Raw genomic sequence first — 26,173 nt, forward strand, 5'->3', positions numbered from 1 at the left:
GGTAAAACATAAACTTGGATTTCTGTGCCACTCCTGTACTGTCAAGTTCATAAAAAATTTGTTGCAGACAGAGAATGGCACAAGTCCTAAATTTATATTATCTGTGTAGAAAATTGAATAAAAAATAAGCTTCAGGCTGATTACTAAGTAAATGAATTTATAAGTGATTACAGTAAGTTAAAAGAATATAGGCAGTCTTTTGTAAGGAATAACTGTGATTCCTGTACATAAAAGTCAATTAACTACCAAGTTTTTTTGTAGTTTACTGATTATCCCTTAAGACTTGCTTTTTCTCTCTCTTTCTGAAGTAACCAAGTAACCACAGTGTGGAAGACATGAAGCACTCATTTCAAAACATTCTACTTCTGATTCTGGTGTGTAAAACACAATTCAAACGAAACCTTCCAATTGCCTTAGGCACAGAACATTACTTTCCTGGAGTAAAAGTCAGATATTTTCATAAACCCAAAAGACAAAATGAGGCTTACTATGTCACTGTCAACAGCAACAGAACTGATAAAACTTCCCGAATCACTCCAAGACCAGCAGCTGTGCTCTCTCTGGCAGCCAGACCAGACTGGCTCCTCTTGCTCAGCATTATCAACAATCCCATTAGATCTGGCCAGCCAGCAGCACCTGAGCACCATCAGTGCTGCTAATTAACACTGCTTGTCAGGGAGGCTCCTCAGCAAAGGGGAGAGTCATCCACAGAACAGGCTGAGAGCTCACATTTAATCCAGCCAATTGCTCTGAGCTAAGCTACAGCTGCACTAACTTTTGAGGGCAGAGTCCACTAAAATAGAAATTAATGTTGCAGTCAAGTGAGTTTGATCAGTAATCAGAGGCCCCTTCAAACAATAATCACTGCATGGTACTGCTGAAACATCCCAAGGCTCATCACAATTATTTTACATGCATACCAAGAACTCCAGAGCTTTCTGTTTCCGAACAGGATCGTTCTGTAGGATTGAAAAACAGGGGGAAAAAATTTAGAAGACTGAATTTTACAGCAGTTGTTACATCATCTTGTACAGAACAAGATATTTTAATCTTTTATCCAACAACAAAGGTCAACACAAAGAAAAGATAATTTTAGGTCAGAGCCATAAACATGTAACCTTAGATCTTCAGTATCAGTTTGGTAGCAGCTACACAAACACGACTGCTTTCCTTCCAATACCAGGAAGAACACATTTCACATCTAAGCCACACATCTACAAGAGCTATCTTTCCCAGCCTTTCCTCACTCAGGAGCAAAATCATGTTAAAAAAGTCAAGTGCTCACTGCATTTAGCATAGTACCTGACCAGCCTGAGGCCCTACACAACCAACTCTGCCACTAAGATAAAAACAAGGCACTTCTCAGTGTTTGTCTCCAGAGCTAGTCAGGACAGACACTTCAGTGATCATTTTGAATTTCACCTTTGAGTTAGAAAAAGGGATTGTAAATCTTTAGATGTATCTTAAGATTTAAACCAAACTTTCAGTATAGAATACTCTTGACCTGAAGAGGGACAAAACAGGGAAGGGGAGATTGCAGCACAGGCTGGGAGACCTGGCCTGGAGACAGTGGCTCTGGACAAGATTTATGAGAGCTAAGGTGAATGTACTGTATTCTCTTCCCCTCTGCTGTGATGAACACAAAACTCTGACTTATTAGGTCAATTGCTTCTGCAAGAATATTAATAAAATACAAAATGAAGCCAAAGAATAAGCATTTTCCAGAAAAAAAAAAAAAACAAGCATAAAGAAACTGCTACAAAATGAGAACTTTTGGATATGTGAACCCCTGTGTGGAGTTACTGCCTCTACATACCTCTTGCTTATAATCATCTTCCCACCTTAAAAGAAAAAAAATTACAGTATTAAGATGCATTCTAAAAATTACTAAAACACTAAGTTTACTCAAAATATTTCAGTTTCCAAATTTTTATCACTTAGCAATACTGGATATCTTTCTCTAAGGAATAACAGTGTTTTATATATGCTGTAAAGGTCCTTATTCTGACTGACTCTCAAAGAGACCAGTAGTGCAGATGACCTTCTTCACAAATCAGCTAAAGGACATGACTAAAATAATGGTGAGTTGGACTTTTTCTTCCTATATAAACAGCTGTTTATAAAACTTACTCAGCCAATGATATCCCACATAGAATGGAAGCAGCTTGAAATTTTAATTGCAATTACTTTTTGAGTGCAGTATTTCAAAAGCCATAGCTGCTATTTCGTCACAGACAAAAAGGAACAATTTACAGAAGAGGAGTAAGTACAGTGGAAAGACAATATAAAATATTTTCCCATATGTCATGATGTTTGCTACAGAAAAACAGATTAAAAAATTCTGTTTTGATTCTCCTGTGCAGGTAGTACTCTCACCTTGATTTCTTCTTCAATGGGGCTAGAAAATAAAAAAGAATTATTAGCAACATCACAAGGCTTGCACTGTATTTCTGCAACAGAAGCATTACACAAATAGAACAGTTACTGGCTGTGAAGTGGCTGTGGTTTCTGTAAAGGGCAGGATTCAGCAGCAAATGGCACACACACCCATCTTAGAAACCAGCAGGCATCCTTGCTGAAAAGTCTGTGGGAGACCTGTGCCCTAAAGGCTCTGCAGGGTACCCTACAGCACCTGTGCTCAGGCAGCTGAACCCCACACAAGAAGGCTGTATGGAATAAACTGAGGTGGGCCTGTCTCCTCCATGAAAAATAGTTACAAGGTCTGCATGTGGGTTTTTTCCAAGTAAATACCAGTGAACCTAAAAGCTGTACATACAATAGCTAAGTTTCTAACAAGAAGTTATAGGGGTTGGAATGTGTGATCATCTAATCTCTATCAGTGTATAAGCATGAGGAAGGAGGGAGGGAGGGAGGGAAAGCTCAGCAAAACAAGGCAGTCTAAAACAGTAACTATGCTTCAGAGAACCACCTACTGCAGGGTACATAACTTCTCACTTCTTAAGCATTGTGTTCCAGGATAAGCAACAGGACATGTAATAATTCTCTGCACAAGTGACACCTTTGGCCCTACAAGACAAAGCCAAAAGCCTCATGTTGCCATGCTAACCAGTTCCCATTAACACAGTTAACACATGCTGATGGAGCTGTTAATGTCCATTTCATCACTCATACCAGTGTACTAGCAGCCTTTCTTAATTATATGCCCAAAGTCATCCTTACTGTCAGAAAAGAGTTTTGACATTTGCCAACATGATCTAGTCTAAAGTTACTTACTGCTGCTAACCTAGTAACCACGATTTCCTTCTAAAGAACCAGAGGGTTTTTTTTTTTGGACTTCACTTGATATTGACCTTATCACCTGACCAGAACAAACCTTTCTATTGAAAGGCACAATGCTTTTACAGGTAACTTCCCTCTTGTTCATTTTTTCAGAGTTTCATATCCTGTTGGGCAGGGTATGATCTGTGTGGAATCACTCTTTTTGATGTTCCAGATTGATATTTGACCATGTCTTCCACTTCTACAGAAGTCTCCTGACTTGACTGATGTCAGTTGACTCTGAACTGAGAATTACTCAGCTAATTACTGGCTGACATTCCATCTTCTTCGCAAGAGACACAGAAATCGAAAATATTTCTGCCACCTTGTTTTGCAGACCAACATTCAAAAGTACAAGCCACAGAAGCCACCAATGATCAATAAAAAGAAGAAAAAAAAAAAGTGCTGCTGTGGTAGGCTCCTACAGCGGGACTCATGCTGACCAATTCTGTAGATCTTTGAAACCTTCACCCACTTCAATCAAACCCACCTTCCTTCTGACATTAACACTAGGGTCAAAAGGTAGCAAGGAGGTATTCCTCCAGACTGGCATCATTAAGGATCTATAGCACACCTACAGTAACAAAAGATGTAACTCAGCCATACTGTATGAGGGAAGATGCTGGGTTTATGTTTGTGGGTTTGGTTTCCATCACTTGTTCCAATGGATTTGCTAAAGAATGGTAATTTCCACTTTCACCAGTGATTTAGCATAAGTCTTCTGATGATGTAAATGAGGTGGAGGAGACTTTAGCAGCTTATTCAGAGAAAGCCATCAAGTACCACTTTTCCATACTTTTTTACTTTCCTTGATGAGCAAATTACTGCAGTTACCATAAATACTTCCGGAACCAAGAAGTTAAAAAAATCTAAGGAAGACTGGAAGTCTGGCAATTTCCTTCTTTCATCACTTCAAAATCACAAAAACCAGAAAAATCTCTGAAAACATTTTGTGGTGTTACAAGTTGAATGTTTTACATCAGTCAAACCCTTCGAGTTCAACTAGTAAGTCAAATTAGGCCAAATATCAATTACATCAAATCTACTATATTCAAGAAATTCACACACTTACATGAGGTAGCTGGTCTTGTGTAACCTTCCGTCTAAAAATATAAAAAGGTTCATATTAGACTTTCTGACTAAAATTTCATAACAACAGTATCTATTGCAACTGCCTTTAGGAAAGGAACAAGTACTTTTCTTTATGCCAACATAATTAAATTGAATTAAATTCCTCACACACAGATATAGACTTCTGTAAATATAAATGAAATTTGAGAAAAAAATTGCTTACATTTGAAAAAATTTAAGTTGCAAAATTTAAAAAAAAATTTAAAAATTATTGAAGTTAAAGTAATAAAATTTCTGAATCACTGAATTCAGACTGAACAATTTTCAATTTAAAACATCTAAAACCTTAAAAATATAAAGCTTTGGCTTTTTTCAGATTCATTTCAATACTACTGTTCTTTTCCCTGGATCTTTCAGGGCAACCTAAACGTAAGCCTTAGTTCAACTCACTATTACACTTCCTAGAAAAACACAGAAAATTTAAGAGGCTTTGCCTGCAGTACTTTTAAAATTTACTCCATTAAACATAAATGCACTGATAAAAGACACATGAAGAGAAATTTTACATTTACTTCCAATTACCTTATACATTTTTAATCCTTCACTCTTCTCCAGCTCTCCTGCTATTCGCCTGAAAAACGAGACTTTGCATTCTTTTGTATCTTTTGGTTTTTTCCTTATTTTATCTGGAAATTCTTTAGACTGTAAACAAAACCAGCTTGAAAAGGTTAATATCAAAATATATCACAGTATAAAAAATTTTACACATTTCACCTTCTGGACAGGCTTCGAAAAGACTGGTAAACATTGATTTGAATATTATGAACTAATATCTTCTCTGCAACATATCTACTCAAATTTTAAAGTTACTAAAGTAGTCTTCAAAACAAAAAATGGATACCATTTAAAGCTTGCTACCAGAAGGAAACACCCTCTGTACCAAATCCAGCAATGCTATGGACATGCTGGGGAATAAAAAAGAATCCCATTGTTTTTGGAACCTGATCCTGAAAACAATCTAAACACTTAGGAACAGACTTTGGAGCTGAAACAGACAGGCAGCCCTGGACTGCACTGCCTCAACAGCCCATATCATCAGAGCTCTTCATGTTGGCCTGACCCAGAGAGAGTCAACTATACTGGCAGTTTATTATATGGGGGTTTAAACTTCAAATAATCTAATTATTTAGAAAAAAAAATAAGGGGAGTATCGTAAAGAAATTTTGATCAAAATGCATCAAAATTACTCACAATGTATTCTCTCCTGTGTTTATACCCACTAAGATGTTCTATCATAGGTGCCACTTCTGAATTACACCCACACAGCCTGCACTCGTAACGTGGCTCTCTTCTTCCTTCAAATCTGACTTCAACCACATGTTCTAAACCTGTAAAAGCAAGAGTTACAAATATTTCTGTTTTACTATAGACTACTGAAACAAATGTATTCTTTACAATGCTGCTCATCAAATTCAAAATTAATATGTGAAATTATTCCATTTTCAGAATTTGACACTCCTTCAGGATCACTTCAACACTTCTGTGGACTTATTACCCAATCAGCTAAATTTATCTCTTTCCAATATCTTATTCTGAAAGGAAATACCCCATCTATGGCAGATTTCAAAGCCCACCAAAAATATTTAATGCATCTTTACTCCTGTCTGGGATATTTTTTCAAGAAACTAAGAAAGAGAATGAGAATAGGAAATGCCCTACAAATGTCTAGATTTAAAAACTGCATTTAAAATACTTATTCAAAGATAATTTGGACAGTATCTGAGTAAAAGCAGATGTAGGAAAGACATTAATCACTTCACAAAACTGAATCTTTCACAATCTGAAAATGTTCCATAAACTTTTAAGGATCACAAGAATGAAAATGGGAATATTCTTCATTTTTCCAAGAAATTACTGAGACAATTCCTTTAAAGTATTCAGAAACCTTCAAGTTTGAGGCTTCTTACCTAGCATGAAAAGTTTTATTCTGAAAAGCTTGAACATAATAAATTTAAAAGCAGTTTAAAACAAATAGGAAAATCCTGCAGCTGTTCCCTTATGTCATACTTTCCAGTACTCTGTATTTTGATGGGTTGATCCCAGCCAGCAGCCAAGAACCACATAGCCACTTGCTCACTCCACTCACTCACACATCCACACCCCTGAGCAGGGTGGGGAGAACACGGGAAGAACAAAAGCAACAAAATCATGGACTTAAAGACGGTTTAATAAGTTAAGGAAAGAGGGGTAAAAAACCCCGAAAACCAACTAACATGCAAAAACCCATCGCTCACTGCTCCACAGGCAGACCAATACCCACCCACAGCCTCTGAACAGCCACCTTGGAAGTTAAACCCTGCTTCTCCCCTTTCTTCTTTCTTTACCTCAACTGTGATTACTGAGCATAACATTTCATGGTACAGAATATCCTTTGTGCCAGTTTGGGTCAACTGCCCTGGATGTGCCACCTCCCAGTCTCTTGCCCACCCCAACCTTATTCAAGGGTGAGAGCCCAGAATAACAAAACAGTCTTGATGCAGGTGCACTGCTCAGCAACAGGAAAAACCACTGGGGTGTCATCAAAACTGCTTCAGGCACAAATCCAAAACATACAGGCTGCTATGAAGAAATTCAACTCCATCTCAAACCTGCTATATTATCATACTGCTAAATCTTAACTCTGAAAATAAATTATCACCAAATGAACTGAAACTGTTCTTGCAACCGAAGTGTTTTCTATTATGAATGCTTATAGTAAAGTATTAATGTTAAAAAGCCTAGTAATTTATTAGGTGGAGACAATGCACTAAACAGAGAAATTTTTTGCTAATACTAGGAAATTTGCTACTTAGGCCTTCATCAGAGAACCTATTTCTCTAGGCCACCATGACACACTTGGAACACTAAGGCCACTGACAGTCAGCCTTGCTACTCTCCTAAGGGTTTCTAACTTAGCAGTTAGAAAGAAAGCATTAAAATTAATCTCACTACTTCCAGTACAGCGAAGGACAGTGAGGAAAAATATCTCACAAAGTAGAAATATCTGTATATCCCACCAAATGGAAAGCCACAAAGAACCATGACTGATGACAGGTCACCAGCAGCATGAAGTCCAGTTGGAGGCCAGAAGGTAGCAGTGCACCCCAGGGGTCAGTACTGGGTCCAGTCCTGCTCAAAACCCTCATTAATGATCTGGATAATGATGCAGAGCACAACCTCAGCAAGGCTGATGATGACACATAACTGGGAGGGATGCAGATACACCAGAGGGTTGTGCTGCCATCCAGAGGGACCCTGAGCAGCTGGAGCTGGGCTGACAGGAAGCTCAGGCAGATCAACAAGGGCAAGTGCCAAGTCCTGCATCCAGAGAAGAACAAGCACCAGCGCATGCTGGGGGCTGGCTAGCCAGGAAGAACACTGGCAGGAAAGGGCCTAGTGGACAGCAAGCTGAAGATGAGCCAGCAAAGGCTGACAGTATCCTGGGCTGTACAAGGAGGAGTGCTCACAGCAGACTCCTCTCAGCACCAGTAGAGCCATTCCTGGAATGCTGTGTCAAGTTCTGGATTGCACAGTACATGAGACATGGGCATATGAAGAGCCATGAAAATTACAATGGTACTAGAGCATCTCTCCTATGAGAAAAGATTGGGAAAGCTGGAACTGTTCAGCCTCAAGAGGAAATCTCATCACTGTGTATAAATACTTGAGATGAAGGTGCAAAGAGGGAGCTGTTTTCAGTGGTGCCCAGTGCCAGGACAAGGGGCAACAGCACAACTGAAGCAGGAGATACTGTCTGAAGATCAGGAAACACACTCTGACTGTGCAGGTGACTGAGCACTGGAACAGATTTCCCTGAGAGATTGTAGTTTTTAGCCCAGGAGATTTTCAAAAGCCATTTGACATGGTCCCAGACAACCTCCTCCAGGACTTGAGCAGGGGTTAAGATCAGCATAGGCCCCTCCCAATCTCAACCATTCTGAGATCCGGAAAAAGCCTCTTTACTTAAATGGCTCCTTCAGGAACAAGTTAACAGTTAAGGAGGCCTTTAAAATACCCAGTGCATTAAACTAAATTTAAAATGGTATGAGATAGGTAAGTTATTAAATACATTTACAGAAAATGAAACAGTAACTAAAATCCCACCTTTTATTTCAAAAGAAAGCCATTTGGTAACAAATTCAAAGGCATACAATTTATAGAACAAAAAACCATACCAATTAGAGGCTCTTCTCTTCTGGGATCATTCATAAAATCCTTCAGACAGGTTATGTACCCTGTGAATGATCTCTTCACTGAAGTAAAAAATACACATAAAGAGACATTACACATTATGTAGTTCACACATAATGTCTATGATATTAAAGGAGTTTCTAATGGGAGATTAATGGTGACAAAATTCATTTGCACTCTGAAATGCATAAGGAAAACAGGCAAGACCTCAGTCCCCCACAGAAAAAGTCCAACACTTTCTCTTCCATAACAATTTTATACACAAGGATTTAATGTCTCTAAGAAAAGAAGCAAATAAGCTAAACAAGATTTCTAACACAATTCGGTTTACTGAGGAAAGGCGTGAAGTTCACATGCATAGCATGTCCCAGACTGTGTCAGCTCTCATGAAAAAAATAAAAGCCATCAACCTCCTCCTTCCATCAAAAGCCTAACACTCATAAAGTGTTCTGGGACTGCTTGTTTGGAGTCTGAAGTTCAAGAGTTATACCGCCTTAAGGCTAACAAAACCCACAATTTTCACTAATACATCAAATACCTTTTGATCTCTGGGCAGCCCAAAGGCTGCACAGACACACTCAGTATATTCCTGAGCCTGAACTAGCAGCGTTTCAATCAGGGCTCTATCTTGCTCCTCACAGAGTTTTAATAGCCTGCTTTTTGCTCTGCCTAAAACACTTCTAAAGCATTCCTGCTCAGCTTAGAACACCAGGAGAGTTCAGCTAAAACAACCTGCAAAACAATCTCAAGGAGACATTAAGTGTATTCAAATGTTGGGCATTATAAAAGACCATGATGAAGTGTTAAAAAACATATTTTTAATCTGCAAAAAAAAAGTGCAGAACTAGAATTCATCTACCTAATTACATATAACTGACCAATGAATCATGTAAGAGTAATTAACACTGCTAGTTTCTTCAAATCAGAGCAAACAAGTAGAAATATCACAAGCATGGAACTGTTACTGTATTCTTTCCCACCAGGATGTCAGGTTATGGCTAAAAAAAAAACCAAAAAACTTCACAAGAAGAGGTAATTTCATATTCATCCTTAAATATTCATGTCATTAGAAATACGCCTGTGCTACTATCAAGTCAAACTCCAGAATTGAACACAAAGAAAAACTTCACTAAGTTGCACCATTTAGATGAAAAAACTCTTGCAATACAACAGTGCTACAAAATACCTACTGGGACACCTCCTACCACAGCACCAATATGGCCCACTTTCACCAAAAGTTCAGTCTTCTTAAAATCTATGTTTTGTGGGGGTTTTTTTCACCTGAGGTGACATGCAGCAGTAGCATGTGACAGACTCAACATGTCACAAGCTGGTGCCCAGTAATTCATCTCCACAGACAGACTTTCATCAACACTTAAATGCATGAATTTGTGTGCCTGTGCAGCAGCTCAGTGTGAGCTGGTTATTTCCAAGCTGACAGAGAACAGCACGTGATCTTTTGGACTTAATACTGAAAGATGCATACAGAAAAAAATTACAGGTCTGGTCAAGGTAACAGCCATTTTCTTCTTGTTTCCTAACACACAACTAAACACCTTTGTCTTAGTATCACCTTAATAGCAAGCAACCCATGCTGTTTCTTAGTTTATATGCTTTTGGTTTGTCATATTTTCACTGTACTCTGAGCATGCTGCAAATTTTTTTATTGAAAACTTCACCAACTAAAAAAATACTAGCTAGATTCATTACAATATTGTCAGGTAATCATGAAGACAGAAACTATGTCTCAAGTTTGAAAGTTTTTCCATAAAAATACTTGGAACTTCTTATTCTCCTAAGATCTTTTTTTTACATAAATTAACCAGTGCACAGAAGAAAAGCAATGGTCCCAATGTCTGGCAGCTTGCATTGCTTCTTCACAGACCATAATCAGAACACCTGCTTTAGTCACCACTGAAATAAAACCACTGATTTCAAAGTTGCATCAGGAAAAGGCATCATTTATATTCAGGTACCTCGTCTGAGCACTCGGTACTTCATCGGAACTTGGATTAGAGCTGAAGAACCTAGGATAAGAGTTTGACAGTCAGATTACCTCTACTCATTTGCTTTTATTAAGTACTTAGTAGATCATTGACACATATTACAGAATTGAACAATTATCCTTATTTTGCAGTTTAATATAGGCTCAGTATTCCATCTTGATAGTTTTCTTTTTTAACTTCATTGCTCTAAGTCTCCCATTCCACTCCCCTTCTCCAACAGCACAAAATACCAAATACACAAATGTCACAGAAACCAGAATATTCAATGCTTATTTGATTTTTAAGTGCTTTTCATATTGGATGCTTATTTTAATTATTTTAACTATTCAGTATCATGCTCAACAATCAATCTATGTTCCAGATATCCAACAAAAGCTTCTGGTCTAAACATTCAGAGCCTAAACACAGTCCCACACACAATTAATATAGTCATTAAACTACATCTTCTTTTACACAGGGGTCTCTATCTATTCCTAACCACTCAGGGCTTTAAAGAGAATGTTAAGGTGTGCACTTACACTCCTGTTGGAATTTCTCCCTTGCCCTTCTCTCCCTCAAATCCACAGACACACACAAACCACAGTGCTTTAATGACATTGTCAATGTTTTGTAAGTCACAACAATCAAGATTAAAACAAGGTGATACATTAATACTCATTTGATGGAAAAAATGAAAATTAAATCATTAATTATTTGCACACATAATTCCTAATTTTGAAGTAATAAACTTTTCTACAGTCATGGCAAACACAACATGTTGCATACATATTTTTTTTCCTCTTTCTGCATAAGACAGGGAATTAAGAGATAGGTATCAAAGCTGCAAATCAAATAAAATCAAGGTTACAAACATTTTGCAAACAACTCTCCAATATTAACATAATGGAAGGGGTATGGGAAAGCTTATCTCCTAATTCCTTAAAATAAATTATGCATATTTTTCAGTTAAAAGCTTTAAAGTATCTGGTAGCAAGAAGATCCCCAGGCATTTTCCAATTAGAACAATTACTTAATGTCAGAATTGTTCAATTAGTCTGAAGCTCAAGTAGATTCCAGGTCCAGTATGTGCAGACATGGCCAAATGTTACTTGATATAAAGAGACTTATGTGAAAAAGTGCTTTATTTAGTTTACTTCTATGAACAAAGTGAATTTACAGAGAATTGCACCAGAAGCAGCTCTCAGCACATTCTGCCTTAACGTGCTTAGAGTTTACAAATATGGTCAAGCTAAAAATCAAGTTGTGATAGCTGCTGCTATCACCAAAGGTAGCTGATTGGGGGATTGAATTTTTTAATTACAAAAAAGAAAAAGCATTAAGTAAAGATCATTGCTGCCCACAAATGTTTAACAAAGCAGTTTTGATCTTGGAGACTCTCCCATTCAGCAGCAGCATGTTTCCAGGCTAACATTTAATTCACACTTACTAGCCACATGGCTTTGTAATGCTATCAATAATATATTTCTTAAGCATCTCAAAACCAAACCAAAACAGTATGTTCTCTAAAGCATACCAGACTGATCAATGAGCTGAAAATCAGCTGCTTTGCCAGGCTCAAAGGGAAACAAACAACAAAGCAGCCTCCTGGTGTCCACTAGGCAGCAGAATCTCCCAAAGAGCAAATTCCAGGGCCCACAATGCCCAGGGATGCATCTCCAGCCAGGTTACTGATGTCGACATTCATAAAACACCCTCAGAAAATTCATAGGCAACAGTAATTTAGGGAATACAACTGATGCCACAGCTTCAGCTGAGTGGGACCTTGGGAGCACTGAGATACTGCACAGGCAGTCACTGCAGAATATCTTATCCCCCATTATCTGGGACCTGTAAGGATGACTACTATCACTCCTCCTCAGTTCAAGGGGGATGTAGAGGGGGGCCCAGCAAAATGGCAAATAATTTATGAGAACAGGCTTGGGAGCTGGACATGTTTAGACTGCTGGAGATGAAAAGGAGACATAATAGCATGGATACCTGAACAGCAGCTACAAAATGTCCAGCCCTGTGGGAACCTGACAGAAGCATTAAAAAGTAGCAGCCAGGAATAGTTGCTTCAGGTGCAAAGATTAGATATTAGGATAAAATTCTTCTTTGAACAGAGGAGCAACTGCAGACTGGTATTAAACACAGGTAGAAGACTCTCTGCCTGTCAACATGTTCAAGGATTCAGCAATAAAGTGATGATCCAGCACTGGTTGTAGTCTTGCTTCAATCAGGAAGTTAGGAAATCACCTAATCAGTCTCAGGAAATCTCTTCCACCTGATTATTTTATTTACTAACAACTATGCTCCAATACTAGCTATGCACATGAACAAACAAAAAAACCCAACAAAAGCAACTCCCCAAAAGACCTTTTCCTTTCAAGATTCAATTACAGAGCGCTGAACATATAAAAGGTGGAGAACAAAGAAACATCTGTTTATGTCTTTGTAATGCATACACATTCCTAATGACTGCCAGAAATGAAACAGCCATGTTTCAAAACAAAAGGGCAGTTTCAGACACTGTCAATTCAGCTACTCAGCAGCAAGAAGGGTGTCCCAAGCTCTGCACCAGATTCCCTTTTGAGTATAAAGGGGAAGTGAAGGGGAAATGAAGACGCCAGATTCCACCATGTCAAGGAACTCCCCAAGACAAAAGTAGTAAGGGTGTTGAAATAGTGTTCCACCTTATACTTTTATTGTTACGGCTTCTGAAACATTTTCTCTTCTAGTCTGTAAGTCAGAATAGAACTTCCAGGCTTTTCCTTTGAAGACTCAGCAGTAGATATACACGCAAAAAACACATCCTTATCCATGTTTAACAGACACTGAGCATGAAGGGACATGTTAAAACATATCAATTTCTTAACACATTAAGCTGAAATGCTGATCAGGATACTGCTAAGATTATCATTGGTGAACACAATGCAGAATCCACCACATCTGCGCCTTCACTGGAGGAAGAACTTGTCTTCAGTCCTGTTTAGCAACTGCAGCTTATCTTCAGACTGGAATCCTCTCCTCGACTCCATGTTTTACAGAACAACCATAATGAAGCTTTCTTTACTCATGGTAGAATTCACAGGTTTTAAGTTGAAAGGTATAGATACAAATTAGTAGATCCAGCAGCTAAAACATACAATATCCCTCATTACACTTTCCATGTTTATTGCTACAAAGAGCAGGACAAGCTACCTCTGCATCATACTGTAATGCAAGAAAAAACTCTACAGGCTGTACAAATAAATTCATTAATTCACTCCTCTGTGCCATATTCATTTCACCATTAAGCCCCTTCTCCATAAAGGGCTTTAACAGGGCTCATACTCTGTATTATGCCTCTTGCCTGACCTAGTAGTAGTAAACCACTGCATTTTGCTACTGCCCAGTAAATGTTTGCCTATGTGTATATTGGCATTGCCCCATCGTTTAGTGCCTCTTGCTCAAAGCAAAAAGCTTTCGAAACTTTTCTATTTTGGCCAATAGACCTCAAGGGAAAAAAAAAAAGCAATGTTCATTCCCCTCCACTCCTTATCCCTGAACACATGGGCAACTGCCTTAAAAAAGGGCTGAAAGAAGTATTCCATCTGTCCAATTACATGACTGTACAAAGGAATCACATGACTGAAATTCATGTACTCAGCTGTGCTTTGACTTAACACTCTTAGTGAAGTCTCAGAACTTCAGCATCTTCTATTTCCACATCTTCCATTATGTTGCTTTCCTCTGAACTGCTGAAGGGAAAAAAAAAAAAAAGCCCAAGCCAAACCAACCCAATATATCCAATTTTGTCATTACCACAAAAATAGCTTGTGGATAGTTTTGCCATATGGAAACTCACACAGTAATGTGATGAAGAAAGTCACCTTTCTTACAGGAAGTGGAACTCCTCCAAAAACAAACACCTGGAATCAGATGCATTTCCTCACTTAATTGACTTTGAAGTCAACATGGTTGTACAGTCACACAGGTTACATGCTCTCACCACTTCTGGATTATCAAGTAACTTTTGGTGGGTTCAAAAAGGATACATGGCATATCCCATTTGGAAATACTCAGAATCCAAATACTTTGTCATTTTAAATTTTGGTTTACAAATGGCAGGTGTTTGTTTTACAAGGGAGGTGTTCTCCCTACTAACAAAAGAACTTTTTTTAATTCTGCAGCAAGGAAGAAAATGCAGATATTGGTGTAAAAAATTCTAAATATGTCAAGCCTCATCCTCTGAAGTACCTTTTCCTTTTTAGACAGTGTACATTTCAGATACTTGTCAGGTATCATCCTGAATTATTTCCAAGAAAACTCATCCTTCACTTTCACATCATTTTTTCCTGGCTCATTGAACATGCTGTCACATTTCAATCTCAGTGGAATATTTGATAGCATCAACATTAGAACAAGATTGCAGATCCAGCAACAATAACAAAAGCATCTCAATAATTTATATACTGAAATTAAATTAGATTCAAATTTTAAATAGCGCACCTAATTTTAAAAAATCCATACTTTCCATGCACATTCACAAAACTTTACTACTAAATTTAATAATTTTTGATCATGCTTACCTCAGAGGTGTACAAACAGTTTAAAAAAACCCAGCTATTTACAATGAAAAAAATAAAGGCTAGATAAATTCATCATTATACTTTTGTATCAGTGACAGAGTACAATGAATTTACTGGATCTGCTGGACCTTGAAGGAGAATTATTTATATAATTGGTAATATGTCCATGGGAGAGTTCAAGAAGTTCTACACACATACTGACTACATAATTCAGCATTGTAGTTCCCAACACCTCTGAAAAGTTACTTAAGAAAAAAGCTTTTCTACTTGCAAAAAAACCTAAAGCAGCACAACTGAAACATACAAATAAATTTCATCAGACCAAATTTCAGCCTCTTTGGACAAATAAACCCTACCAGTGGCTTGCAAATTGACCTTCCACATCTTTCTCTTCAGTGAAGCAGAATGCAATAGACAGTAGAATAAAGGAGACATCAATAGTATTAATAATAGTTTTTTATTAGAAGTAAGTTTCTGATCACTTCAAAATTATTCCTGAGGCAGAGAACTTTCTGGATAAAAACATATCTTGCAATGCTTCTGACATGTGATACCCTGTGAAGTTGAGACTCCTCCAGAGGTCACAGCTAACTTGCTTACCAAAGCTTCTAAATTCTTCACTTCATTAATTAGATATTTTGACTTCTTGTTCTGCAGGACACATCCCAGTTGAAAGATTCCAAGTCATGACATTTCCAAAGATACAGTACTTGTAGCATGCACATACTATGGATTAATTCTTAATTCTCCATGGAACACAGAGACTGTAGTACATACAGCACTGTTTTCTAAAGCCACAGATGTTTGCAACAGGTTCCTGCACTGCACCACTCTTCTCACAGCCTTGCTGCCACAACTTCTGTCCTCTTATTTAAGTCACTTTCTGCCAAATGCATCCCATACATTATTCCTCCAAAACCAGATTTTATGATCGTCAAGAAAGAACCTCTTCACTTAATGAGTATTACTTTTAATGGTCATTTCTGACACAAAATTCAAAGAAATCTGTAGAAAGTGTCTTCCACTAAAAGCCCCTGATGAGAGCCACACAAATCTGTTCTTGTTGCTGAGGTGTAAATACAATTTTGTAGCACTTGAATCCACTGGACTTTGAGAAGACTTTAAAGTTTCCACAACTCCTCAAATTCTGTCAGAGAGCTCCGTTACCATACAGCAGTCACAGGTGACTGAGGCAAAATCTCATGACTGTTCTCACAATTGAATTACATGTCTTGCACTAATTCCCTCATCAACACAAAACCATGAGAGCAGGTAATGAAGCTCAGTCTCTTAGGAAAGGGCTCTGACCAGCATTTTCCCAGATGTTTCTTGTGTGTTGATTCTTCAGGGTGCAGCAAGTGGTGAGCTCAGCCTGCAGCACTTCCCTCAGTACAGGACTGGCACTGTCACTCTTCCCTGTGCAGATGTGTGTCTTCAGGCACCTCTGATCACCTTGGTTCAAAAAGGCTGAGAGGTTCAAAAGACACTGGGGAATAGACGATAAAGGTGGAACGTAAGCCTTGTTTCTTCGGAGAACAGGCTAAGAAGATAAAGTAGAAGTGAAACGCTTGTTTCTTGTGTGACTGACTATAACCATTTGGTTTTTAATAATCTCATTGATTTTTATCAGTATTCCCACATCTGCTTATACCTCTGCTTCCTGTATGTCATCATAAGTAGCTTTACAACAAGATTTTCATTTCCACTGTGAGCAAAGTATATACCACATTTCCAACCTTTCACCACAACTTCTAATTTCATTGACATATGACAGTCTGGATTCACATTCTCAGTTTCTGGGGAGAAGACACCCCAACAACTGAATTCACCTTGAATACATCTTTGCTCCTCAAAGTCCACTACAATAAAGAGAGGCAGAATATTCCTGTGATGCAGCCAAGCAGCTTCAGCACTGCTAGAGCTGCATCTGCAACAGTGTTGTGTCAGCCTGCTGATTTAGCTTCTCAGCATTCTGACTGAAACTCAGCAGTGAGTGCGTCAAGCTGATAGAGAAGTAGGAGACAGTTTAGCCTGAGAAGGTGAGAAACTAAAACACTGACTATACATCCCTCCACTAGACAGATACATAAATAATTGTATGTGAAAAGGCATAAGTAAGGTTTCATACTCTAAAACAATTCTTTGTCAGCAGTTCACTAGACAAATCTCAGAAGAATGTTCAGCATATAAAGAGAAACACAGTTAGAGACATGTAAATTGGCAAATGCAAATACCCAAACTATTAGAAAAGCAACAAAACAGTAAATGCCCAAGCAATATCTATCCTAGGAGGCTGGAAGAAAAAAGTATTATACTTACAATAGAGATTCCTGCGTCTCATGGCTTTCTCTTGCTTTAATTATGAAGATGCAAGTCATCCCAAAATAGAATAAGAAAAATAAATTAATGTGCTGCATCATTTGAAAGAAAAATCCAGCACTTCCAGAGAAGCCTTTGCAGACGAATTTCATTACAGGCCAAAATTTCCATTGTCAAACAGGAAAAATTAGAGCCTTTATGATTGTCTGCAAAAGCTGGAAGTACCGACAGAGTTGTACTTACAGTTAACACAAGGTTACTTTCAAGAAAACCCTGTTATTTAGTGAAGTTTTAAGGGATGATTATGGCTTGAAAAACATCTGAACAATGCCAGGAAAACCTAAAGTATGATTACAGCTCCTAAGTTTTCAGAAGGTGTAGTTCCAACAACAACAAAAAAAAATCTTACGCCAAAAGGAAAAACTAACTGAAAGCAGCTCCCCCACCATTTTTTGAGTGGATTTGGTTAAACCTTAAGGCTAGCCAAATCTCAGGAAAGATCATTTATATCATGAAGAACAGGAAAAGTGTCTTTCACTGGCTGAATCCAGAACAGATGATTGCTTTTTGGCAGAATCTAAAGAAAAGAATTTAAATTTCCATTTAATAGCTAAAGCAATCCTGACTCATTTTGACAATTTTCTGGCAAGTAAACACAAACTTGTCATTTACAAGAATGAAACAATAGTGTGATCATTCTACCACTACAGCAGCTGTCTGTCCAGAGCAGTCCATGGAGTTAAGTGCTGTATTTTCAAGATTCAGTGGCATGGAAGAGATGCTGGACAGGGGTGTGGCAATTCAACAGGAAGCAAGACTGATAAAACAGTTAATTGTCTGAGAAGCCAAGTAGCTGTACTTTCGTGGCAGCTATAAAATAAGGAAGTTACCTAAGTCCTGGTATTGCTACAGGCACTGGATGGTTTTGTATAAATTCAACAGGATTTCATAAGCTTAGTAATACAGACACAGTGTTCCTCACAGTTATGCTGTTCCAAGTGCTTTTGTTACTCATTCTCCAGTTTTACAACAAACAGCTGCTAATACCAAATTTTCAGACAAGCACAGAAAACATTAGCAACTGTAAGCTGCTGATTAAAGAGAATTTCCTCCTGACTATTTTCAGACAATCAACTTTGACTGCACCTGGTTTACTACTTTTGTTAATATCAGAAATGCAGTTTTACAACTGAAGCTAAAGGGTCCATTTTATTTGTGATCCCTGCTACTAGATCAGGAATTAAGATTCTCACACATTAGGTGAGAAACTTATTCTCTCTTCTGGTTCAGGGATTGTAACAGCTGTTTTTGAGCTAAGACTGTGAAAAGTTAGAGTAACTTTTGGCAAAGTGTCTAACTTTGAGAAGCCAAAACTCAAAAACTACTGGTTTTAAGGGTTCAAACCTTCTGGGCATATGGCAGTCTGTACGAGCTACTGCATAAAGTAGTTGCTTACACAATTCAAGTTCACAGGTTATTTAACTGAACAGTTTCAATTGCATAGTTAAGTATTATATGAACATAATTTAGTTTTTCTTAAACATATACCATCTTTAAATATATCAATTAGATATACAAGGATAGGCATGGAAATTCTACTTATTTTAATTCTTCAAGCTCATAATAAGCAAATCAAGTTCTGGGGGTTTGTTTGTCTTCTGTTTGGTTTTTCCCCTCAAAAGAAATCTCCACAAATAAAGTTTCTCTGTGGAGAAACAGAACTAACAGAAGATATGCTGCAGAACACCAATGGCATGCTTTCTGGGACCAAATATAAACAATCCATCAGCAAGGTAATCTTCCTGTAACTAGCTACATTAGCATTCCAAGTATCAACACAAATATGTACGACTGAAATGTTTAAACAGCAATGGTTGATTTTACTGCCACAAAAAGGAGAGAAAGGTTGCCTGCACATCAGGCATTTCAACCACAGGTTCTGATGCGCAACAATCCGGGGTGAGAGACAGAAGAAATGAGAACGCTGAAATGATGAAGACAAAGGCTAACAGCTCTCTTCACAGATTTGAACATTACTTGTTTCTGAAGAGCCTGTAGAGTCACGAATACAGATTTTTCTCTTTCTAGGACATGGCAGGCATTTCTACCTATCTAACTCCAGACTTGAAGGGGGCCAGGAAACTTGAATCTTTGATAGAACCAGAACAATCTTCATCTGTGTTCCAAACACAGTTCACAAAATAAGCAGTGCTCTTCTGCTGATGCCATACCTGCGAAGGGCTGATCAAAACACATGGAAAAAAGATGTTCCACTCTAGGATCTCCCTAGCAAACTGAGCTATAGAACTACAGCATACTTACAAAATCAGAATAGATTATATCACATACCACCATATTCCAGGTATGTACACTGCAGGTGTATTTTATCTGGGGACTGTTGTCCCAAAAAACCTAGATTTTTCCTCAGCTGTGGAAAGAAACCAAAAAGGCCAAACAAACCCATCTTCATGCATGATATCCCCCACTGCTCTCCCAGGCTTAGCTAAATTAAAAGCATTAGTAAACTAATATAAATGTTGTTTCCAAAACATTTTACTATAATGGCTAAAGCTAAATTGAACTTGTTTTTCAAAGAATCCAATACCAACCAACTCCAATTTTCAGAGCCATGAATTATACACACATCTATGAATATTTTGGCTAATGCACTTTCTACAACTTCCCATCCCATTAGTACCTGTTGTGCAATGAAGCCACAAGACCCCACCATTATGCTACTGTGCAGAGGTCACACAGCACTCAATGTACAAGGTACACACAGCCTTGTGTGATCATCCCAGCCACACAATCCTTGGGCCATCAGCACCCTTTTGACAAGGGTCTGGCCTTATGAACTAACAGCTCTAGAAAAAATTGGAGATAAAACAAAGGTATGCAGAAACAACCTAAATACGTATCTTATGTACCTATTCAAAATCCAGATTAACCAGACTATCCAGGTGGAAAAAAAGAAAAAAAAAAGAGATAAAATAGCCATGTACACTGAAGGTCAACTGAAGTATTCTCACAAGCCTGTCAGACAGCCAAGCTTTACTACTGCAGCTATTCAAAATAACACATTTTACGCTGAAGAGCTATAGGGAATGCAGGCCAATTTCATACATGCATCACACGTTTACATTTGTTTCTTAATGACTGTCCTTCCGCCAAGGGCTTTTTCTTGCATTTTGGAACACCTTCCAGCAGCAGACAAGCAGAGTATCTTTAACAATGCCATTGTAAAAGCAAATGGGAAACTGATATAAAAAAGGCAATCTGACTGAAATAATAAAAAGTGGCTAATGGATTGGTCAGGCTAGTACTGTGGTTTAGGAAAAGAACTACTACCTTCTCTTCACTTTGTTGTGTTGTCAGGACATCCTTTGCTATTATTTTGAACAGGAACTCCTCCAGTCAAAGAGCTATTCACTATCTACACCTACCCTGTCTTCAGTGGAAATATAGGCTCAGGACTTTTATAGCTATTCCAAACCTAGTGGTACAAAACCCTGAAATCAACTTATGAGTTCTCATCTTTTTCCACCAAAGCACACAACAGATTTCATCATTTAAAGAAAGAAATTGGAGATAACTGAAAAGAATGATGATATGAGCTTGGAGAGTTACTCCTACAGCAATGCAGCTGTGTGACTGACCATGACTCCACACCCAATAAAAATCCAGTTTTCAACCTGTCCTACTCCTGTTTGCTCTCAGCTCAAAGACTTCACTGACACAAGAAACTGGGAGATTTAGCCCAGTATACATCCAAGTGTGAAACAGAAGGAAAACCATACGCAGATTTTCTAAGAAAATAAATGCTGGGTTTCCTACTTTTGAAGGGAAAACCAGCAATAATTAGATTGCTAAGAGGGTTAGCTAAGGAAAAAAAAAAAAAAAGAAACAACCACAAAATCAAAGGAATTCTTTACATCAGCAGGAACATTTGGTAGGACATGCAAAATACAACTGTACACTTCTACTTGATAAACGAGGAACAAGAAGACTCAATCCTGTGGAGATAGAAAAGGGGTTGGAGAAAGTAGAGCCACTGATTCAAGTAAGAATCAATGCTATTAAATTGATCAGCAAATAGGTAACAGAATACTATTAATCTGTCTCAATAGCAAAGAGATGGGGAGATGCCCTCATTCCCAAAAAATAAAAAAAAGGGCACGCCATCACTTGAGAAAGGCAGTTTTGCTGTTAGTCACTATTGCTCCAGGAAGAATAAAGTGCCATTACATTAAGAAAACATCAGAGCAGGCTCTTCAGTGCCACAATAACAATCTGATGGCAGCAAAGTAGTACAGACTACTGAGTTATGTCTCATCTTTACAGACTGAGAACGTGGTGGAATTTTAAACAATCATCAGCCAATCAACAGCCAATGGTTCGGTCACTCAGCATTTGTAAAAGCCTCATCTCTAAACACACCCTCACGGAACGGTGCCTAATTATTTAATGCCTTTGTCTGTTTTGTGCTTAAACCAGGGAGCTGCTATTATGATGCTTCAAAGCAACACAAGTGTCAGACTTGATAGTTAAGTCTAATATAACTCCTTCAGGAAATCAGTGTTACTATCAAATTAAAGAGGAAGCTCATTTTTTTCAAAGTACAGGTGAGTTATCTAGACTTGGAAGACAGAACAGTACTTTTACCAAGTGCATCCTAAAACACAAAGTTGAATTCTTTCACCACTTGCGGCTCTCGCGTCATTCAAATGTTAATTTCACAATTAGCACACATCTACCTTCAGGTACGGCTGATGCTTCAAGTTACATGCTGCACAAAGCAGAGTTGAGAGATTCCCACCTCATCTTTTTCTTGGAATATTTCAAGCAAGTTACTGTTACAAATCTACCAATAAGTTAGATAAGCACTTGAAGCCGTGTGAAATCAAGTACTGAATTTACAGAAGTCTTGATTTAAGATTAAATTTGCATATACATTAAAAATGGAAAAAGTTTACCCTCCTATGCTTCGCACCACGGTAGTGTGACTGAAGACTTATAGCGCACATACAGTAAATTTTACAAACCTGAAAGAGAAAAATTGAAAGCACATCGTCAGTTATGCTACGAATATTCTGCCGTTGATGAATTATAAATATGAAATACATCCGTTCCTACAGAGCAATCGTGTAATTCTCAAGGTCTTCTCTGGCTCAAACAGTTTGCATGACTTTTAGGAAAGCAGCTTAGCACTAAAACGTCCAGAAATAGTATGCAGACCTGTTCAAACAATACTTAAACAAGTGTTTAAATAAATTACTGGTGGTGAGAAGGCTTTACGAGCCCTTCTCTGCTACCAGCAATTTCTGCATTCTTAGTTTTCGAAAGTTCTCCAAGCTGGAAAGCCAGCAAAAAGGGATGGTCGTGCAGTGACTAGAAGGGAACAGAGGCAAAATTACGCCCTGGGATAACTGCAGCTCCGTTCATTGTTCATTCACAGCTACGTTAAAGGGAGCAGAAAAACAATGGAGGAAGACACATGCATTTCATTAAGATCCACAGACACGCATATACCATTGCAATAATTAAGAGAAGACGATACAGATGTACAAATATGTATTATTATCTTTAGCTTTTATGAAAGCAATGCATGCTAGTATTGTCTTTCCTTTACGTACTGTCGCAGAACTTGAACGAGCCAGAAACAACATCCAGCGCTACAAAAACACTGCAGGACTGACAAATTTAACGCGTTCTGAGCCGGAGCCGCAGCTTTTAGAGATAAAGGAGCCTTTGCGGCCGCCCATCAGAGGCACCCGGCCGAGATTGGAAAGGCTGCAATTGAGAACCATTCACTGCACCCGTGACAGCTCAAGAACAGCCGGAATTCACCGAGCCCAGCTCTCCCAGGCACCGGCCACGTTACCCCCCACGTTAGAGCCCCTCTCGCTGCCAGGCCCGGCTCCCCAGCCCCCGCACGGCTCCCAGAGCCTGCCCGGGCTGAAAACCCCCCAGAGACACCCACTCACATCGCAGTAAAAGAGTTTTTTCTCGGGCTCCGCTTTGCCATCTTCTGCCTTCACTTCCTCAGGCACGGCGCTCATCCTACGCGGCCGGGAAAAAAAAAAAAAAAAAAAAAAAAAAAAAAAAACCAATTCTTGTTCACGCGGTGCTTTACAGCGACCAGGTGGGGACGAGGACCGCTCGGTTCGGATGACCTGGGTTATTATTTCGCTATTTGAGCGCTATTGTTTTATTCTGTGGGTCAGTGCACATCTCCCACTGCCGGCGCTGCCCCACAGCATCCGGGAGCTCGCGCCCACCTCGCCCCCCACGGCGCTCGTCACTTCCGTCAGCGCCGCAGCCACGCCCCCAGGCCCGCGGCCATCGGCGGGCAGCCGCTCGCCTCGGCCAATGGGGAGCCGGAGTCGCGCCGCGGGATCAGGCCACGCCCCCCGTGCCCGGCCTGGCTCCCCCTGGCGTGAGGGAGGAGCCGGGAGCGGCCGGGCAGGGATGGGACGGGTGGGGGCGGGCCGGGATGGACAGTGGGCCGGGATGGACAGTGGGCCGGGATGGACAGTGCGCCGGGCGAGGCCAGAAGGAACCCCGGGAGCAGCTCCAGGAGACGATGCTGGGACCAGTTCAGGGGAATACTGGGCCCAACTGAGACCAAGAGAAGATACTGTAACCAGTTCAGACCGGGGTGGGTGCCTGGACTTGTTTAGGATGGATACTGGGACCACTTCAAGTTCGGGGTGCATACTGGGACCTATTCAGAGTGTGAAAAATGCGTATTTTATGATTGGCTTTTCGCAAGTATTAAAATGAATATTATATGTGTTATATTAGAAAGGTATGCTGTATTAATTTTCTTAAGTAGTGTGTTAAGTATAGTTTTAGGTTATAACAAAATGTTAGAATAGAAACTATGCTACGTAAGATACTTTTTTTAAAGGAAGGACTCGCAGTCAGATAGCAGCCACAGGACACCTAAATCTTTCAGAGAAAAAGAATTTATTGCGCTCTTATCAGAAGAAAAGAACTTCTTCCTGCCTCGCTCAGTCATGAAGACGCCGTCAGGATTAAGATGAAGAAGCTGACATTGACCAGAGTCCTTTGTTTGAATGGAATTTATGCATCATATATGAGGTGTATGAATATGCAACAGGCTGTTGTTTCTAAGGGTTAATCCTCTGTAAAGTGTGTCCTTTTTTGGGCTTATGTTGCCCAGAAAAAGGTACCCAGACATCCAGAACTCTTTGCTTCTGCTGTCTCATATTGTCCTAATCCAAATTGTCCAAATTATTATTACTCTAATTATATTGCTATTTTTATAAGCATTTTATTACTATTAAACTTTTAAAATTTTAAAAACAAGTGATTGACATTTTTCACACAGAGCAAACACTGGGAGGGGTGCACAGATGCTGGGACAAGTTCAGAGGGGGTGCTGGAAGGAGTTGAGGCCAGGGAGTGCTGGGGGTTACTGGGCCCAGTACAGGGAAGGGGCAAGAAACACACAGCAGCAGCAGCTTTAATTTAAATGCAAACATTTTATTTTAAAATGTCTCAGCTGTACACTTCTGCCTGGTAATAAATGTAAAATATAATTTAAGAAGTACGCTTAGAAGTTCCTCCTAAAAGCAGGCTGAGGAGACAGTACAAAACACAACAGAAAAGTGCACCGGGTTCAAACAACATGCCAGAAGGTCAAACCCACAGGTCACTGCCTGGTTTGGATCAGCCACAATGACTTTTACAGGTATATTAGCAATACACCATGCCACCTATGATACTCCTGTGGAAGGAGCAGCACAGCCAGTGGTGCTGCTTGGATCACACATTACTGGAGGTGATCCCACAGAATTCCCTGGGTTGGCTTCCCCAGGGCTGCAGCTGTCTGCTGCTTTATCTTCCCCAGATGGGCAGCGTTCCTGCCTCAGCCACATGCCCCAGTGCAGGCATTACCTGAATCATGTAGTACATTTTCAAATAGTGCTGGGGTGGTTGCAGTGTTCTCTCCAGAAATACACCCTCCCCAAAAAAGTCATGGAGTGCCAGATAGCCCAAAACTGTTCTTGGAACTCCATGCAACTGTTTGTTAATCATAGAACTGTAGAATGGTTTGGGTTGGAAGGGATCTTAAAGATTATCCAGTTCCAATCCCCCTGCCATGGGCAGGGACACCTTCCACTAGACCAGATTGCTAAGAGCTAGTCTTGTTCTCCACTGTGTTTCTTCAGGAGAAGCAGGAATGGCACTTTTAATACTGGACTGTAAGTGGAGTGTAATGGCAGATTATACCCCTTTGGTGATGATGTTATTGGCACCAGACATTTCTCTTACAGTCTTTTACATGGAGTCACATTAAAATACTTGATCATTATTTATGGTTCTAATCTCAAAGTCTAAAATGGACTAATTGAAAACACCGCACTGTACATGTTATGTAATGCTTCCATACCCTTCTAATTAAAAAAAATTAAAATTGCTAATTAAAAGTGCAGTTGCACAGTGAAAGAATAAACCCATGTAGAAAAAAATGAAAGAAGCTAAAAAGGAGAAAATTAGTTCCTTGATTTTTTGAAAGAGAGACCATATCTAAAGAAAAAAGGATTTGGCATTACGTACATACTTTGCAGCACTAAACTGTTGGTGGTGGCTGGGGGTTGCTTGGCAATACAGACTCCTCAAGAGAGGATGCTTCACCAGCAGAGTGACCTTTTTTCTGGTTTTGGTTATACAACTGTTATTTAGTGAGTA

The 26,173-nt window shown here is 39.2% G+C and overlaps 1 protein-coding gene across 3 annotated transcripts in view; it reads right to left on the reverse strand.

Annotated features, from left to right (window-relative positions):
- LOC118694316 (uncharacterized) overlaps positions 1 to 23,727 on the reverse strand; it is a 28,461-nt gene extending 4,734 nt beyond the window's left edge. The window contains exons 1-11 of one of the 3 annotated variants that reach the window (XM_036395347.1): positions 23,440 to 23,727; positions 22,429 to 22,497; positions 17,456 to 17,489; positions 10,557 to 10,607; positions 8,565 to 8,642; positions 5,602 to 5,738; positions 4,933 to 5,052; positions 4,352 to 4,382; positions 2,377 to 2,398; positions 1,817 to 1,841; positions 921 to 959 (exon numbers count right to left, since the gene is read on the reverse strand). In XM_036395347.1, coding sequence (XP_036251240.1) covers positions 921 to 959; positions 1,817 to 1,841; positions 2,377 to 2,398; positions 4,352 to 4,382; positions 4,933 to 5,052; positions 5,602 to 5,738; positions 8,565 to 8,642; positions 10,557 to 10,607; positions 17,456 to 17,489; positions 22,429 to 22,497; positions 23,440 to 23,514 — 681 coding nt within the window. In that variant the 5' untranslated portion in view covers positions 23,515 to 23,727. Of the gene's footprint in view, positions 1 to 920; positions 960 to 1,816; positions 1,842 to 2,376; positions 2,399 to 4,351; positions 4,383 to 4,932; positions 5,053 to 5,601; positions 5,739 to 8,564; positions 8,643 to 10,556; positions 10,608 to 15,736; positions 16,677 to 17,455; positions 21,269 to 22,428; positions 22,498 to 23,439 lie in introns of those variants that run through there. The other 2 variants (XM_054516475.1, XM_036395364.1) reach the window with 2 other exon arrangements.
- Between the last annotated feature and the right edge of the window lie 2,446 nt (positions 23,728 to 26,173).

Source organism: Molothrus ater, chromosome 1 (genome assembly GCF_012460135.2).
Source record: "Molothrus ater isolate BHLD 08-10-18 breed brown headed cowbird chromosome 1, BPBGC_Mater_1.1, whole genome shotgun sequence".
In the NCBI taxonomy this organism is placed as follows: Eukaryota; Metazoa; Chordata; class Aves; order Passeriformes; family Icteridae; genus Molothrus; species Molothrus ater.